General features: G+C 45.7%; 1 protein-coding gene across 2 annotated transcripts in view; it reads right to left on the minus strand.

Annotated features, from left to right (window-relative positions):
* LOC147689747 (cytosolic phospholipase A2 delta-like) overlaps positions 1-17,296 on the minus strand; it is a 164,854-nt gene that overhangs the window by 89,466 nt on the left and 58,092 nt on the right. For both annotated transcript variants that reach the window (XM_086937227.1, XM_086937226.1), the window contains exon 8: positions 1,829-1,998. In XM_086937227.1, the coding sequence (XP_086793353.1) occupies positions 1,829-1,998 (170 nt within the window). The remainder of the gene's footprint in view (positions 1-1,828; positions 1,999-17,296) is intronic.

Raw genomic sequence — 17,296 nt, forward strand, 5'->3', positions numbered from 1 at the left:
AGACGGGCTTACCTTTGGCGCACCTTCGGCGTGTCCGAAGCGCGTGGACGCTGCGCGTGGAGGCATTGGCCATAAATGGATGGTGGAGGGGGCGGAGCGTGGGAGGGTCAGCAGCTGGGAGGCGGTAGCGGGGAGGAGGGGCAGGGAAAAAAACAACAGCAAACAAGATGGAGGTCAGAGGGGAGGCGAGGCAGGGGCAGTAGGTCGCCAGCGAAAATTAATACAATAATGCACGTTGCTGCCAGGTGGGCCAATACAGTTAAGTGCAGTGCAGGGCGGGCGGCGCTCCAATCACATGCGCTGAGAGCTATGAGATTATAAAAACACTGCGCAAATTGGTGAAATGCAGGCGAGCAGATTTTAAACACAGCGCTAATTAGTCTAATGCAGGCGATACCACTAAATTAAAGAATGCAGGCGATACCGTGAAGTTGATTCAGCAGTGCGATCCCCAGGAAGATAGCAGCAGTACAGGGAGAGGAGCAAGGAGGGAGCAACCGGTCAGGAGCGAGTCCGGGCGGTCACAGGGGCTGAAAGGACGAGGTAGGCTCTGTGAACGTGGGTGGGAGGGTCAGCAGCTGGGAGGCGGTAGCGGGGAGGAGGGGCAGGGAAAACAACAACAGCAAACAAGATGGAGGTCAGAGGGGAGGCGAGGCAGGGGCAGTAGGTCGCCAGCGAAAATTAATACAATAATGCACGTTGCTGCCAGGTGGGCCAATACAGTTAAATGCAGTGCAGGGCGGGCGGCGCTCCAATCACATGCGCTGAGAGCTATGAGATTATAAAAACACTGCGCAAATTGGTGAAATGCAGGCGAGCAGATTTTAAACACAGCGCTAATTAGTCTAATGCAGGCGATACCACTAAATTAAAGAATGCAGGCGATACCGTGAAGTTGATTCAGCAGTGCGATCCCCAGGAAGATAGCAGCAGTACAGGGAGAGGAGCAAGGAGGGAGCAACCGGTCAGGAGCGAGTCCGGGCGGCCAGAGGAATTCACAAACATTTCCTGAATACAAGGACACATGAGGATACTAGGCAAGATGAAGCAATCAGTACTTAGTGCATGATTCACAAGAAAGAAGAAGTTAATGGCCAATTAGGAGGCAGCAAATAAGAAGTGAATGAAACCAAAGAATGATAAGCAATGGACGAGCTCCAAGCCCCTTGTAGTGTACAATACTGCAAGCACATGGGCACTGTCTTACGCAAGACCTAAAAAGAAGGATGCTGGGTATGCCAGGACCTTTATGATGCCCAAGGTGGTTGGGCAGGACTTGTGGTACAGCCCGTTTTGTTTATTGTATTGTTTAGGCAGCTAAGTAATACTCGGACAAGGACAGAGGACATTGAGGTAAAATGAGACCTATTGTGCTTTTATGATTGTTTTGCAATAATCGAATAAAGCTTACTGAACTGAACTGAACTGAGACCTATTGTGACATCATTTACCAAATAGCCCAATTATCCCTTTGAAATCAGATAGGTTTCCAAGAGCATTCAGGAAAAGTATGTGAATTTCTATTTCTAACTATGTGAAGATGTAGCTGCATGTGTAAGTGTACATAATGCACATTTACACATCTTGCATTAGTGCGAAAGCACTTGGCAATTTCTTTCTCGCATATATATTTTTCATGATGTACAATCCCCCGTTCACTACAACCCCAACAGATTTGGGTATGTTACCTTCTGATGTCAACCATAGAAATAGTCTTACTCTTGTGTTGAAAGGAATAAAGTAATAGTGAATATAGACCGCCATTCAGTAGAATTAACTAAATGTGATTATATGTAATGTATATGAACAAGAATAAAAAGCAACTCACGATGGAAACATCTGGAAGGGGGATTCCATCAACTGTGGCAGTGAGTTCTGGGTCCCAATTCTTGACAGTATGGAAGAGAAATGTGTCCACAGGTCGTGAAGAAGAGTGTAAGGTGGTTTTTGCTTTCGGCTTATATGACCCTGTCACATTTAGCAAAAGCTCCTCATTATCTAGAAACAAAAGACAAAACACAGACTTTCTTAACAGACAATTGAGGAGTGTAAAGAGAATGTCAACCAAAAATCCACTGTGTTCATCTGAGTGCTCCATATATAATGATTAGTTGCAGTCAAGTGATCCCTCCTTTTCAATACCTTGCTTATAGTTGGAGAGCTTCCTTGTGCAAAATTGGGTTGTTGGTTGAGTGGGGTGTTAACCCTGCTCAAGCAACAGTCACAATGCAAATCAGGGTGAACCACAAAAGTCACTATTATAACCTGTGCATGAGTGTCTGGTGGCTAGGCATGAAAGCAGTCAGGCTTACCTTAGAGACAATCAGGTACATGCATCATTGTAGGAATTTGCGATTCCTAAATTGCGAAAATTAAGGAATCGCAATTTAGGAATTGCAAAATCCTATGCATCAAGAAAGTGCAAAAGTTTTTGCGATTCCCTAATTTTCTTTATTTGAGATTCCTTAATTGTGAATCGCAATTAAGGAATTGCTTTACATTGATTCCTATGGGCCTAGAGGCCCATAGGAATCAATGGGAAGGCATTCTCATTTTGCGAATTCGCAATTAAGGATTCGCAAAATGAGAATGCAATTTCAAGGGTACAGGGGGGGTCCAAAGGACCCCGCCCTGCACCCCTGAAATGTCATGTAAGTACATTTTACTCACACACATGTCCCAAGGGCAGGTGTGTATGTAAAATATAAGTTTCAAAAATGCATTTTTTTGCACTTTTGAAACTTTTCGCAAATTACCATGAAGGTTTACTTCATGGTAATTTTTCCCTTCCAAATTGCGAATTCGCAAATTAAATTAAATCATGCATAGCATTTAAGAAATCGCACAATTTGCGATTTCATAAATGCTATCGCAATTTGAGAAATCGCAAAAAAGTGTGAATTCTTAAATTGCGAAAAAAGAAAAAAAATGATGCATCCCAAAACAGGTTTTTGCATTCGCAAACGGCCGAATTTTGCGATTCGCACCGTTTGCAAAAGCAAAACAGCTTGATGCATGTGGCTGAATGTGTAAAGTATTTATGCAGCACAAAATAGTAATAATGTAAACACACAACACAAGTAAAATCCCACACCGATTTAGAAAAATAGAGTACATTTTAATACATTATTTGACACCAAAATGACAAAAATCCAATCTGTAGGACAGGACTTATGAATTTGTACAGTTTAAGGCAAAACCAACTACCTAAAGATCAAACTGCCAAACATCGACATCTGGTCACACAAGACCAGTTCAAAGTACAAAAATTTGACTGACCGTGATGCAGTACGGGTCGGATTTAAAAAGGGGATTGGGCCCAGTCGGCACTTACCTTCGGACTCAGAGGAGACTTTGTGAAAAATTTCTGAGAAGGCAACGTTCAACTGGGCAAGGCTACAGGTGGTGTCTGAGGAGAAGGGCGTTGTCATCGAAGAGCTGCGGGAGCTGCGGGAGGCCGAACAACCCTTCAGTGAAGTACAGCTGAACATGATTCGCTGCTGCAGAGAAGAACGTAGCAAGAAATGCCATAAAGTCAGGCCGACTGGCAATGCACCTTCGGCAGATCGACGAGCAAGACGGTCCAAGTCTCCTCTTGGTACTCACAGCAGTTTTTAGCCAAAAATGTCCAAGGGTTGGATTTTGGCTATCTGGGCACCGTAAACACTACTTTCATGGGTCCAGGTCTGGAGAGGCACCACTTTGGAGATTAGGACACACTCAGGCAGGGTCCTGGTGCGCGTTCAAGATGGTTGAAACCTTTTCTCTCACTGACGCTATGATCAGGAGGGCAGCCTATTAGCCTATGGAGTCACTCATGTACTTCTGGGTTAAAATAGCGGCCTCATGCAGCAGGGCAGGCTTTTGAGAGTGCAAGGAAGACTTCAGGTAGCATATCAGCCCATCCAGGCAGGTGCAGCAAAGCAGTCTTCTGAAGCACACAGCAGGCCACAGAAACAGGCAGTCCTTTGAGAGCCCATCCGCAGGTCCAGAAAGTGAACTGAAAAGTGAGTCTGAGGATTCTATTTTTATACCTGGTACCTTCTATGAAACAGGAGAAGTTTCTAGAGTTTTCCCTTTTAAGTGCTTAGAGTTGCTGTCTCTACTGCCCAGGCAACAGCCTGGCTGTATAAACCATGAGGTAGTGTTAAGTTCTTTGTGGGATTGCAGGGCACAACCTATTGATTTGCTATTGGGACTGTGCCCAGCTCTGGCCCCATCCTGCCAGTGGTGATCCATCCAGGCACATCTAATCCCTCTATTATATGGCGGTCTGGGAAGACTAAACAAAGTCTAGCTGCCAACTACACCCAGTCATGTTACCCAGGAACACACTGCCGAGTCAAAATAGATAGGGCAGGAAAATGCCAACTTTCTAAAGGGTTTTCATCAAAAAGGGAAAATTACCCTCATTCACCATAGATTATCATAGAAACTTTAGTGGGTAAGACATGCTGATCTTTTTCACCATGTCATTACAAACTAATTAAAAATGAATTTCAAGGAATAAGGAAAAATATTCATAGTGACATTTATTTTTATTTTAATGGTGAGTAGATTGTGTTCAATGCATTAGATTAGTTTAACATTAGGCAAATTCACAGGACAATACAAACATTCTGAAAAACAATATTGTATGCACGTCAAACACGTTTTTGACTTCAGAACATTTAACATATCTATTGTGAATCCCAGACCTATTCCGATGGTTAACTAGAGTTCTTCGGGAAACTCTGTCCTTTTTTTTTAGGGAGGTTCACCGCCGTGGCACCTTATGTTGTCCTTAGGCATGTAGGGAAAATTCAGTCTCTTGATAATGAGGCACCTTAGCTTTCCTTAGATAAAGCCAATGCATTTTGAATTCAGTGGATGCTTGTATTTTTGCGTGAGCTTCAACGGGGCTGCGGTTTAAAAAAAACCATCCAGGACAAGTCAGGTGTGCCTATGAAGATTGGTGAACACTCATTAATATGGATAGTCAAATGTATGTACCTACAAGTTCCCTTTGATTATGGGTCTTGGTATGCTGTTGGTAGAGAACACATAAAAAAAGGGGTTGGGTCGCTAAAAGAGTGCAACATAACGTTTCAATCCCTTCACCTAAAACCCATTGGTGATAACGTTTTGAAATTCTCCCCAAAAAGGATTGCCATTTTTACACTGTGAGGAGAAAAGAATAAATTACAAAAAATATGAGATATAGCTTTAAGCTGCACAAGGTTCCATAGTGTCAATGATCTCAATAATTATTTACTTCTTTCTTGTGTTTGCAACAGAGTATGTTATTCATTTCCTAAATGCCCTTTTCCCGCACTGATTTTCCAGTGCAGTCCACTTAGCATCTCAGTATTTCGCATTTTTATAATAAGTGTAATGGGCAGCTCTGCTCATGTCCAGTTGCTCGTTACCTGCACTGCTCCGTTAATCACCCACCATTGTTTCTCTGTGGGTTTGTTCACTCAGCAATGTATGTGCACAACATCTAGCAAATCACGTGAGACTCAGGAATCATGGGTTATGTAGTTTCGGCTTCCTAAAAGTGCTATTTTCAAAATTGTGACTTAAAATCAGATTTTACCATTAAAGAAGATTTTTAATTACAACGTCTTAGACACCAAACATGAATTTCCCACCTGTTCCTAATCACAAATTAGCACTTATTACTTATTACATGTAATAAGGCAACCCAATGTTATCCTATCGGAGATGTAGGCCTCAAAGTAGTTAAAAAATGAATTTAGGAGTTTTTCACTACCAGGACATGTGAAACTTAAAAGTAGGTGTCTAACCGTTTACTTACAATGCACCCTGCCTTATGAGCAACCAAAGGCTTATCTTAGGAGTGGCTTATATGTAATAAAAGGGGAGTTTAAGACTTGGCAAGGGGGTCATTTTGCCCAGTCGAATTTGCAGTTTAATACTGCATTCAGGCTACAATGGCAGACTTGGAACATGTTTTAAGGGGCAACATATGTGGGTGGCACAATGAGTCTTGCAGGACAAATAGTAGCATTTAATTTATAGGCCCTGGAAATATGATATACCCCTTTAATAGGGATGTCTCAGTAAATTAAATATGCCAACTAGGTGTAAGCAAATTGTAGGGAGTGAGCACAAGCACTTTAGCATTGGTTAGCAGTGGCAAAGCGCAGAGTACTAAAGCCAGGAAAAACAAATTAAGAAAAATATGAGGGCGAAGACAAAACATTGGGGGAAACTACCCTTAGATGACAGGTCTATCATTCACATTACTTTATTGGGCAGCACCAAAAGGCCACAATACAGCTAGCTTTTGCATATCATTCTTATTAAGATATAGGGTCAGATGTAGGTCGCCAATTACCGGTCGGTAACGGCCGAATTCGGCCGTTACCGACCAGTAATTGGTGATTGAAATGTAGGGGCCATTATTTTACAGAATCGGTTAACTTACCGAATCGGTAAATTTACCGATTCTGTAAAATACCGAATCGGTCATTTTACCGAATTCGGTAATTCAAGATGTAGGTGGCACTCCACAGAGTGCCACAGGCCCTTAAGAGTCGGTATTTTACCACCCAATCCTATTGGGTGGTAAAATACCGAATTCAGGTGTGCATGCACATCTGTGCATGTACACCTGTGCCATGTGACACACAGACATGCCCTTAGGGCATGTATGTGTGCCACATGGCACACAAGCCTGCACTTATGGTGCTAGAGGGTGTCAAAGTGACACCCCCTGCACCTTTGCTGGAGTCGGTATTTACCGATTCGGTAAATACCGAATCAGTATTTCCCATTGATTCCTATGGGCTCCAAAGCCCATAGGAATCAATGGAGAATACCGATTCGGTATTTACCGAATCGGTAAATACCGAATCTTAACGATTCGGTAATTCAAAATAGAAAATTACCTACATCTCCCTCCTTCTAATTTACCGATTCATAAATACCGATTCGGTATAATTCGGTATTTATGAGTCGGTAAATTAGATTTACCTACATCTGGCCATTAGTCACAACCATGAATAAAGAGTCTATTGACAACTGTTTTTTGTCTGTGAGCACAAGAACAGAGAGGGGAGGAAGGTGTAAAACAAATAACCCTGTGTAACTTTGCAAGTCTCTTCAAGTTTATTTGATGTAAACCTTCTCTTCCTCACTTCCGTCCCACTGTTATGAGAAGGTGGAACACTGAGCCAAGATAACTTTTCTTCATTTGAGAAGAACCTTAATTTTCTTGGTGTTGTAATTGGCTGATAGATCTACCAGAACCAAAACAGCAGTGTGTCCTCTGTCCTCAATCTCTTAAAGTTGTACTCTCAGAATCACCAAAGAAGCCTTGCTATCTCTTATTACCCAGAATTAATTTGGTCAGTCAGACAGGCTTTAGTCTTCCAGCGTTTGATGAGAAACTTTCCACTGAACAGTTTTGTCATGGAAGCAACCTCAAGGTCAGCATAAATGAGAAGGGTCACTTTGCCACACTCTGCAGGGATTGTACCCACACTTTGTTAAGGAGAAATCTCAAAACCCCTACCTCCAGTGTTGAATGAATAAAGGGTACGGTTACTACCAAAGTCACAATGACCTTTTCTTCAAAGTATTTCTCGACAAGGGTCCTGATGTAATAAAGAAGCCATAGTGATTAAGTACACAAATCAAAATCTTCTATCACAAGAGCCCTCCTGTCTTCAGGGTTCGCGCGGGCAGCCCATCACAGCCTCAGAGGGGATCGAGTCTCCTGCCCGCCAGGTGTCCATCTCGCCCCCTGCTCACTTGCTTCTCCTTATTTTTTTAATTCTTTCACTTGGTCTCACTCCGGTTTAATTCTTTCTTTTTTGGGGATAGTAAATTTAAATACAGCCTTTCCCACCTCGTGGCCCATGCGGCCCCTCCCACCAACACAGACCCCGCTCCCGCCTCCCTACCCGCCGCCCCGCCCCCTCCCCTACTTAATGGGGGGCCTCTGCCTGGTCGCACAGCGGGTGCACAGATAGCGTGCCGAATGGCACGCCTAAGGCAAGCCTGACTGCGCCCATCCGCGACCCGACCGAGACCAGTTCCAGGAACCCTGGATCCGCGACCTTCCACAGCTAAAATGACAGTGCCCTCCTCGCACTCAACCACGGAAGACACAGAGACTGCCAACAGGCCTCGCCAACCTCGACCCACAGCCAGTTCACCTGCCTCCACTGCCGTCAGACATTCACAACCACCCCGGCCTCCAACACCACCGACGCTAACATGGATGACAGCCTAAGATGCATCCTCCTCAACGTGCGCTCCATGCACAAACACGACATGGAAATCTGGAACCTGCTCGATATTGCCTTCTTCACAGAGACTTGGACCAACGCCGCCTCCGCCCCTGGAATGTATGAAGTTACTACGCCATCTATTATCCCACAGTAGGTTACAACGCAGACGTTATATCATCCGTGTTGTTGCCATGCATGGCTTTACACCGCAAGTTGTTTCTACGACTTGCGCTAGATGGCGGGCTGGACTTAGGAGTAATATAAATTACTGGTCCTATTCTAGTTAGAGCAACAGCAGGGAATTTGTTGGATTTAAAATCCAACACATTCCCTGGTGTTGCGCGCCATCTAGCGCAAGTCGTTGAAACGACTTGCGATGTAATGCCATGCGTGGTAACAACGCGGATGATGTAATGTGGCACTACCAGCGTAGTAAACGCTGTTTCCCCCGCCCGTGACATCAACACCGCCATCCTGAACGGATACAAGATCCAGAGGAAGGACCGCCCCAACCACCCAGGGGGAGCCTCGCCATCACACACAAGAGCACCCTCTGCCTCACCACCTCCAGCGAAACCTTCGCCCCGCCGAACAACTTCACTTCCAGATCCAGACCAGCCCAAACACCACACTCCGAAGAACCCTTGTCTACAGACCCCCCAGCCCCCGGACACCCTTCACCACTGCCATCACAGACTTAATCGCACCTCACGCCATCGCATCAATGAACTACATACTCATCGGAGACTTTAACTTCCACCTCAACAATCCCAGCGACCCCCACTCCACCAGCCTCCGGAATAACCTCACCAGCATCGGACTCAACCAACTCGTCACTGTACCCACACACAGAGCAGGACACACCCTCGACCCCATCTTTGCGGCAGGTAGCAACATTTACTTCAGCCACACAACCACCATGGACCGACCACCACTGGGTCCATTTCACCATCAACAAACCCAAGGCACAGAAACCACCCTCCCGCCCACCACAAAGGACTTGGAGCAAGGTTACAGACGCGCAACTGAACTCCCCCCTCACCCTAGACAACCCCACCTGAACGACCGATGCAAACAAAGCAGCCACAGGACTCCACACCTGGATCTCCAGCTGTGCGGACAAGCTCACCCCGCTACGCAACCCCAGGAAACAGAGTCCTAGGAAAGCAGACTGGTTCACCACCGATCTCCAAGAAGTCAGGCGCACCTACAGACGTCTTGAGAAGAACTGGAGGTACACCAGGACTACAGATAACTACTCCAACTACAAGCACGCCATCACGGACTACCACAACCAAATCAGAACAAACCAAAAGGAACTTCACCCACAACAAAATTCTCAGCAATTCTGCGGAACTCTTCAGTGTAATTCGGGATTTCACCAACCCAAGCAGCGAAGCAGCGAAGCCACAGACATGGACCATAGAAGGTCAATGGTGGCCCGCCAGTCTGGGTGCGCAGCCCACACCTAAAGACAATATAAAAAGTTTTGGGGTGTGGCTGGACAAATCCCTGACCCTTAATACCCAAGCAACTAAACTATCAGCGACTTGCTTTGGACTCATCAGGATGATGAAGAAAATCCTCCCGCTTCTACCTTTTGAAGCCAAGCAAGTTGTTATGCAGGGCCTAATTCAATCTCGTCTTCATTTTAGCAACGCCCTGTACTTAGGGGCACCTGAATATTCTTTGCAAAAACTTCAGCGGATCCAGAACTGTGCAGCACGCACACTGCTTAGTCTCTCACGTAGAGTTTCGGTGGAGTCTGGGCTGAGAACTCTGCGCTGGCTCCCTGTTAGGAAGAGAATTAAATTCAATTCTATGTGCATTTCTCACCAAGCCTACTGGAAAACTGGCCCAGTAATTAGCCACTCTCTGGTCACCTCTTATTGTCCCAACAAACAGCTTCGCTCCACCCACGCCTTCTTGGTGGTAGTCCCTCGCATCAGGAGATCCAGAGCTGGAGGTAGGACATTTTCCGACAATGCGGCCAGGCTATGGAACTCACTCCCTTTCCACTTAAGATCTAATTCTAACTAGCCTGACTTTCGCACGCAGCTCAAAACCTTCCTCTTTAATAAACCAGACTAACCCCCTAGGTTGACCACATTAGGAGGCATGAATCTTGCTTTTACCGCCTGGACGCCCCAGGGCAGCAGCTGCGCTTAATAAATCCCCTTTTCATTTAATTTCATTTTCATTTCACAGACATCACCCAGTCCCAATACAAGCTCAGAACCTACTTCCACCTCAAGATCAGGACACTCTACAACAACTTCGTCGACCACCCACTTGACGCTGCAGCCGCCACCCCACCCCCCACAGATGCCAGCCAACCCACCATCTCCAACTAGAGACCAATCACAACAGAGGACACCGCCACGACCATGAAAGGCATCCATTCTGGGGCCCCACCAACCCCTGCCCCCGCTAATCTACCACAGGGCAGCGGACACCATTGCACTCGAACTACAACAGACCATCAACACCACCTTCACAACAGGCACCTTCCCTCATGACTGGAAGCGTGCAGAAGTCAGACCCCTGCTCAAGAAGCCCACAGCCGACCCCACCAACCTCAGGAACTACCGGCCCATCTTACTCCTCCCCTTTGCAGCCAAGGTGGAAGAGAAAGCAGTCAACAGGGAACTGACAAGAGGACGCCATCCTCGACTCGTCCCAATCCGGTTTCCGAAACAACCACAGCACTGAGACCGCCCTACTCGCCGCAACAGCTGACATCTGCGCCCTCCTGGATCAAGGCCACTCCAAAGCCCTCATCCTCCCGGACCTGTCCTCAGCTTTCAACACTGTCTCTCACCGCACACTAACCGACAGACTACACTATGTCGGCATACAAAGAACTGCCCTGAACTGGATCCGATCGTTGCTCACCGGAAGCAGCCAAAGAATCAGACTACCACCCTTCGCCTCCGCCCCTACTGAAATCACCTGCGCAGTCCCACAGGGTTCATCACTGAGCCCGACCCTTTTCAACATCTACATGGCCCCCCTCGCAGCCATCTTCAGACGTCACAGCCTCAACATCGTTTCCTACACCGATGACACCCAGCTCATCTTCTCCCTCACCAGGGACCCGCCACTGCAAAACTCAACTTCCAGAGAGCAATGCAAGACGTCGCAGTCTGGATGACCAACAGCTGCCTAAAACTCAACACCGAAAAGACAAAAGTCCTCGTCCTCGGACCCACCCCTTCAGCATGGGACAACACCTGGTGGCCCACTGCCCTCGGAAGTCCTCCCACCCCCCAGACCACGCCAAAAGCCTCAGCATCATACTCGATTCATCACTCGCCATGACCCGACTGGTCAACGCCGTCACCTCCAGCTGCTTCAGCACCCTCCACATCCTTCGAAAGACCTTCAAATGGATCCCCCCCTGAGTCAAGGATGACAGTCACCCTCGCACTCATCACGAGCAAACTCGACAATGGAAACGCTCTCTACGCGGCATCATCAAATCCCTACTCCGCAAACCCCAGACGATAAAGAACACTGCGGCCAGACTGGTTCTCTCCTTCCCACGGTACGAACACATCAGCCAACACCTGTGGAGACTTCACTGGCTCCCCGTGGAGAACAGAGTCACCTTCAAAATCCTCACCCACGCCTAAAAATGCCTGCATAACACCGGACCCAAATACCTCAACGACAGAATAAACTTCCACGTGCCCAAACAAAACCTCCAATCTGCCATCCTCGCACTAGCTGAACCCCCGTGCATCCACAGAGCAGGCGGAAGATCGTTCTCCGACATTGCAGCCAAAACCTGGAACGAGCTACCGACAGACACCAGAAGTTCCCCCTCCCTGAACACCTTCAAGAAGACCCTCAAGACCTGGCTCTTCGGCTGAAACGGATCTGCATACCCCTCCTCCCCCCTCAGCACATTGAGACCCTCATGGGTGAGTAGCGTGCTCTACAAATCTCTGATGGATTGATTGATTGATATACATTTGTGCAAAGGTACTTGAGGATGGACCAGCCGACCAGGTCCTCTTATAGGGAATGACTTTAAGGCTGATGCGTTTACAGTGATATTTGTGTGAAATTTACCAACTTGCTCTTTAACAAAAAGTATCAACTACATTGAATACAAATAATTGGTCCTGCCTCCAGAGCGTAGGCATGTAAATCAACGGCGATAAAATAGTAATACATGTTACTATCTAAAAAATTAGTTCAGAATTTAGTTTCTCTCAAATATTCTCTCTCTAAATAATTCATATGCTACATCAACTTCAGCCAACCTTGGGAAATTAGAGATTGTTTGCTCTGCTGATTGACACAACTGATTTTTGAGGTGCTGTGGAATAAAGAGAATATGAGATGCTTATTTTGGTGTTAATGACAGTGAATATCCTACTGCATGTTGGGGTTTATTGCTCTCAAACTGGAGTTGAGATCTACTTCTTACCCTAGAGCAAAGTGAGCTGGAGATTAGAAGAGTATGTGTGGTGTCCCAAGATAAGCAACCACTCTAGTTACACCCAAACACAGACACCCACTAGACCCAAAACTGTCCAGCCACAGCATCACTGTGCTGGGGAAGAAGGAGGGGGTTTATGGGGCTCACAGATGAATCGTGCAAATTGGTTATTTTCAAGAAATCACAATGGAGCTGCCTCACTTGTATCATCTTGTGTTAATTGTATAGAGTGACATGTGTGCTATTGGAAGGTGCTAGAATTAGAAAAATTAGAACAATGAAACTGTAAGTCCTCCCTTGCAGGGCTAACACTTCTCACACAGCCCACAGTGCCTATCCACCTTGCTCTTCATGGAGGAAGGGGATATAAATGCTACGCAAAATTAATCACTGAATTTCCTGTTGAGAAGGCCAATATGCTAACATTTCTAAGTAAGGTTGTGAATTTGTGCATAGACATCGACTGTGAGCAGGAAAGTGGAAGGAGACCACTATAGAGCAGGCTAGGTCCCTTGTGCTTGCATGGGCGAGGACTGTAGTCCGAGTACCAAAATGTCTGAGGAAGATTTCATCCCTAAAAGTCTTTCTAGCATCTCTGTTCACATCCCCAAACTACCACATATTTACTTTGGGCCTTACAAGATCCCTCTCTCATAATTCATGCTGTTTAATGTGGGTTCAATCTGAGAGGAAACTGTGTGGCAGATGTAGAAACTGCCTTTAATGTTAGTGGCAGGATGTAGCAGGAGGTTGAGGAATATCTGGGAATAAGTACAAGTGTTTTGAAGTAATGAGAGGAAATTATAAGCTTGTATAAATGAGGGAGTCTGTGTTATTGAATATAGTTGGAATTACCATTAGGTGTTGTGAAATCTTCGATTCTGCTATCGTCCTGGTACCAGTATATGCAGGAAGGCTGTGTTGTATCACTTGAAACAATAACACACATTTTCTACATACAGCTCTTGAGCAATCTCTCATGGAAAGCATAGGTATGGGAATTTGTCTACCTCAAAAGCTCATAACATATCCCAATACAGAGTTTGTGTTGCATAAAGAAAAGTGTATGTATCAGTGCCAATGAAAGTATGAATGACAATTCACGTAGGGCGCGATTCACAGAATGAACTTAAGACTCAATCCTAAACTTACTACTATTTTGGTATTCACAGAATGCACTTACTACTTTTTGCATACACAGAATGAACTTACTACTTTTGGTATTCACTGAAGTTAGGATTTTGTCTTAAGTTTGTCTTAAGACAAACTTAAGACAGACTTAAGACAGACTTAAGACAGACTTAAGACAAACTTAAGACAGACTTAAGACAGACTTAAGACAAACTTAAGACAGACTTAAGACAAAATCCTAACTTAAGTCTGTCTTAAATTTGTCTTAAGTCTGTCTTAAGTTTGTCTTAAGACAAACTTAAGACAAAATCCTAACTTCTGTGAATACCAAAAGTAGTAAGTGCATTCTGTGAATGCCAAAAGTAGTAAATGCATTCTGTGAATACCAAAATAGTAGTAAGTTCAGGATTGAGTCTTAAGTTCGTTCTGTCAATCTGGCCCTTATGCCCTTGTTACAAGTTGTGCAGAATGGAGTGAGCTAAATCACACCCCTTAAATATCATTACCCTGATGGTGAGATATTTACAGGTGTGGTAAATACCTCCTAGTCTGAATTTCAACATGAAAATATGGCAAAACATGCAGAATCTGTTTTAATACACCACAGGCCAAATGTACTAAGCTGAAAAATGGTGATTCCCTAAATCACAAGGCAATGGCATGCACGTTCAATGGCTTTTTACTCAGTACTAAACCCATTATATGATTCAGTAAATGGTTATCGAATCGTGAAATGGGTTACGAAATGCATAATGAATTACAATTTGGGAGGGCTGTGTTTAGGGCATCTCTTGTAAACTGCAATTCACAATGCAATGCATCAATGGTTTGCAACTGCGACTTTGATCGCAAACTAACTCCTCAAAGGAGGTGGTAGCTGATTTGTAAAGGGGAAGGGTTACGATTTAGCATGCTTCACCTTTGTGAATGTTAAATACATGTTTGTTAGGGAGTAGGCAAGGTCCAGGGGACCGTTGGCAACTCTCAAATAATCTTTAAAAAACCAAAGATATTTTTTTTCTTTAAGTGTAGCCCCATTTTTCTTAAGGAGTACGGTCTGCATTGAAAAAAAAGTTGACTTCTCTTAAATGCGATCACAGACATGCAAGACAGACATGGCAACCAATTTTTGCCAATCCGATGTCAATACATCGGACCCATATTCCCTCATGTTTTGGATGTTTTCATGCCTTTTCCCTTGATAAATGTTAGCAAGTTTCATCTGCCGGAATATGACAAAGGAAAATAGCGAGTTATGAAACATTATAACACAACTTGCAATTTCGATAGCTGTGCAAACTCATCTTTGCACAGAGATCAACTTGCCTTGAACTTATAATCAGAGCATTGACATTCTCCAGATTACCTTTATAAGATCCGTTTTATGAGTAACTAGCAGCCCGTCCCGACCTTGTTCGGGAGCAATCAGGCTTTCCCGACCCCCACCCGCCCCCGACATTGTCCAGAAGCTCGGGCTCCCGCCCGGAAGTCCCCCGCCTGCCCCGACCCCCGCCTGCCCCGACATTGTCCGTGGGTCCCCTTACCTCAGCCGCCGCTCCTCCCCCGCGCTCCTCAGTTGACTGCTCCGCTGCTCCTTGCTCCTCACCGCCGCTGGTCACAGCTCCTCCGGCCTGTCCGCTGCTCCTCACGTCACCGCTCCTCCCCCGTGCCATGTCCGCCACTCCTCGTCGCGCTCCTGGATGCCGCTCTTCCCTGCGCTCCTGACGTGAGCACGCACGTCGTGGCCGGCGCTACTTCGGAGGGACTACTTTTTTTTAATGTACATTTTTTAAATAATGTTTTTTTTTAAATTTATATAGCCTATAACCATCTGCAGACCCTGACGATTACAACGGTGTATCGGGTGTGTGGATTGGAGCTGTGGTTCCCGAGTTTACCCGCCTCAAAGCCTCAAGGTTCTTCCTTTATTATAGTAGTATAGAGGAGTGACATTGAAGTGCTGGGGCCACATCCTTTACTGTGGCTTCTGTGGGTTTGGGACAATTATGCGGTCATTACTTTGACACTTTGTAAGACATTGGTTTATTTGTTGAGCAGAGTGAGAACCTCCTCAAGCAGCAACCACAAATGTTGTCAAGATGCAGTCACAAGCAACTCCCATATTAACCCATGCTCAACCCTCTGGTAGCTTGACACAGAGCAGCCAGGCTTAAATTAGAGGCAATGTGTAAAGTATTTATGCAGCACAGCAAACAGTAATGAAGTGAAAACACAACCAAAGAAAAATCCCACACAAACTTAGAAAAAGTAGAGTAAAATGTACTAAATAATTTAACATCAAAACAACAAAAATCCAATAAGTAGTAGCGGAGATATGCAATTTTAAAGATTTAGGTGAAAATAGCACTCAAAAGTACAAAAGGCCACTCACGACTATCTGGTCATGCAAAACCAGAAGAAAGTCCAGACCGACTGCAATGGAGCATGAGTCGTATACAGAGACCAGGTTAGTCCCCCTGAAAGAGTTACCTTCTCAGTCCAGAGCAATATGTTCCGTTCACTATGGGAGGGCTCGCAGGAGCAGGGAATGTGTTGTGGATGGCAGTTGCTGTAGTACAAAGATCCTGTTATGTCACGGACAGTCATGGCTGGAGCTTCACGTTGGGGGTTCACCACAGCGGTCGATGTTATAGGGTACGCCGGTACTTCACGTTGACAGTTGGTGCGGGTGGCTCAGTCTTGGCATGAACAGGCATGTCCCAAATAACCCAAAAACTTTAGGGGACCTCAATGAGATCACACTAATGGTCCAGGACCTGAGGGGCACCAGTTAGGAATAAGGAACTCACTCCAGTAGGGGCCAGCAGGGCTCAGGCAGGTCCAATTGCAGGTACAATTGTAGATCCAAGCAGCAGGTCAGCTGGGCAGTTGCAGTGAGCCTCTGGAGCTTGGTATGCCCGTGAAGCTGGAAACAGGAGGTCAGCTGGCTGACTCTTTGTGTCACTTCAGCCTGGGATGAAGGGTGTGGAGTCAATCTTACTTCTAAGCAAGCAGGGCAGTAAGGCAGCAGGCAGCAGAGTGGCAGAGTAGCAGGGCAGGAGAGTGGTAGTCCTTCTGGCAGCAAAGCAGCCCAGCAGTTGTTCTGTAGTGTCCACAGGTCCAGGAGTCCACTGAAGATTTGGTGTCTGACGTCCAATATTTATACCTGGTGCCTTCTTTGATGTGGGAGAAATTTCTAGAGGATTCCCTTTTGAAGTGCTCAGGTTTCCTTCCTACCCTGACCTGACTCCAGACTACCTACAGTGGGTATATAATCTTTTGTGTGAAGGCAGGACACTGCTTATTCAAGTGCAAGAGGGGCTGTGACTAACTCCGTTTCCCCCACCCTGCCAGTGATGCTCCACCCTGGCACACCTAAGCTCTATATTGTGTGTGGCTGTCTAGAAGTAATAGACAAAGACCAACTGCTAACTACACCGAGTCATGTGACCCAGAGAAAGCAGGAAAATGC

Source organism: Lissotriton vulgaris, chromosome 9 (assembly GCF_964263255.1).
Source record: "Lissotriton vulgaris chromosome 9, aLisVul1.2, whole genome shotgun sequence".
NCBI classification, from domain to species: domain Eukaryota; kingdom Metazoa; phylum Chordata; class Amphibia; order Caudata; family Salamandridae; genus Lissotriton; species Lissotriton vulgaris.